Here is a 985-nt window from a genome sequence, read left to right as displayed (position 1 = left end):
GCTGGGGGAATCGAACCGGGCTGCTTGGAGAATGGGAGGAAAAAGAGATTGGAGGGAGCACGGAAGGACAACCCGGGAGAAGCTCTGGGAAGGGCTCCGAAGGGAAGGGAGGCCGACGACAGCCAGGAGAGAGGGTCTCAAAGTAGGCTGAGCGGAAGAGACTCAAGGTGGGGAACTGGAGAGAACTGGGGCGCAGAAGGGAGCAGGAAAGAGCGAGGCTCTTATTGGCCTTGCTGGAGAAGATTAACTAGAAAGGGAAGGAGAAGATTGAGAGGCTGCAGGAAGACAGAATGGGGAGTGTGTTTCTTAGTGGTGTTGGAGAGGGGTAGGGGAGGCAGGCAGTGGGGGACTGTGATTGCTTGTCCAACAAAGGGAGCTATCACCTGAGTCCTGAGTAATTCCCCTTCCCAGCAGCAGCACCCACACCCCGGGGCAATGCTGAGGTGCAGCTTGAGCCTGCCCAGGACTCCAGGTGAGTAGGTGCTAGCTATGGCTGCTCCACTCATGTCTCTCTTGATTCCTGTGTGAGTGACCCAAGGGCTTGCCACAGAGGGTGGGACCCCCAGATCTTGCAGTTGTGGGGAGGCATGGGACAGTTCCTAGCTCCTCACCCATGCCAGACTTGCTTCTCTTTTAGCCACAGCCATCAAGAGGCATCCCAGGTGACAGATGATGCTAGAAGGGTGATGGGAGGCCAGGTAAGGGGAGTCTGGGAAAGGGGGGCATCACTGGGCTGGAGGTTGCAGGACTATTAAATGTTTGTGAATAAAAAAAGTCACAGATATTTTCATAGCATCTTACAGAAGTTGTTGCTATGCTTACTATGTCAAAAATTTGGTGATGACAAGATCTGTTGTTAGCACTTATTTAATAGGTTAATCAGGAAGCTCAACTATTATTGAATCACTTTTTTTTCTTAAAGATTTATTTATTTATTCATATAGAACTGGGGTACAGGCCAGAGATGCGGAGGGTGAGAGGCTTC

General features: G+C 51.3%; 1 protein-coding gene across 1 annotated transcript in view; it reads left to right on the top strand.

Moving 5' to 3' along the window:
• Window positions 1–985, top strand: part of OTOG (otogelin) — a 72,927-nt gene that overhangs the window by 2,852 nt on the left and 69,090 nt on the right. The window contains exons 2-3 of the mRNA XM_012725193.1: window positions 412–472; window positions 638–698. Of these exons, the coding sequence (XP_012580647.1) occupies window positions 412–472; window positions 638–698 (122 nt within the window). The remainder of the gene's footprint in view (window positions 1–411; window positions 473–637; window positions 699–985) is intronic.

The sequence above is a fragment of the Condylura cristata genome, unplaced genomic scaffold, assembly GCF_000260355.1.
Source record: "Condylura cristata isolate star-nosed mole 26May11 unplaced genomic scaffold, ConCri1.0 scaffold00015, whole genome shotgun sequence".
Classification (NCBI taxonomy): Eukaryota; Metazoa; Chordata; class Mammalia; order Eulipotyphla; family Talpidae; genus Condylura; species Condylura cristata.
Note: the sequence above shows the minus strand (reverse complement) of the source record. Positions and strands in the feature narration are given on the sequence as shown.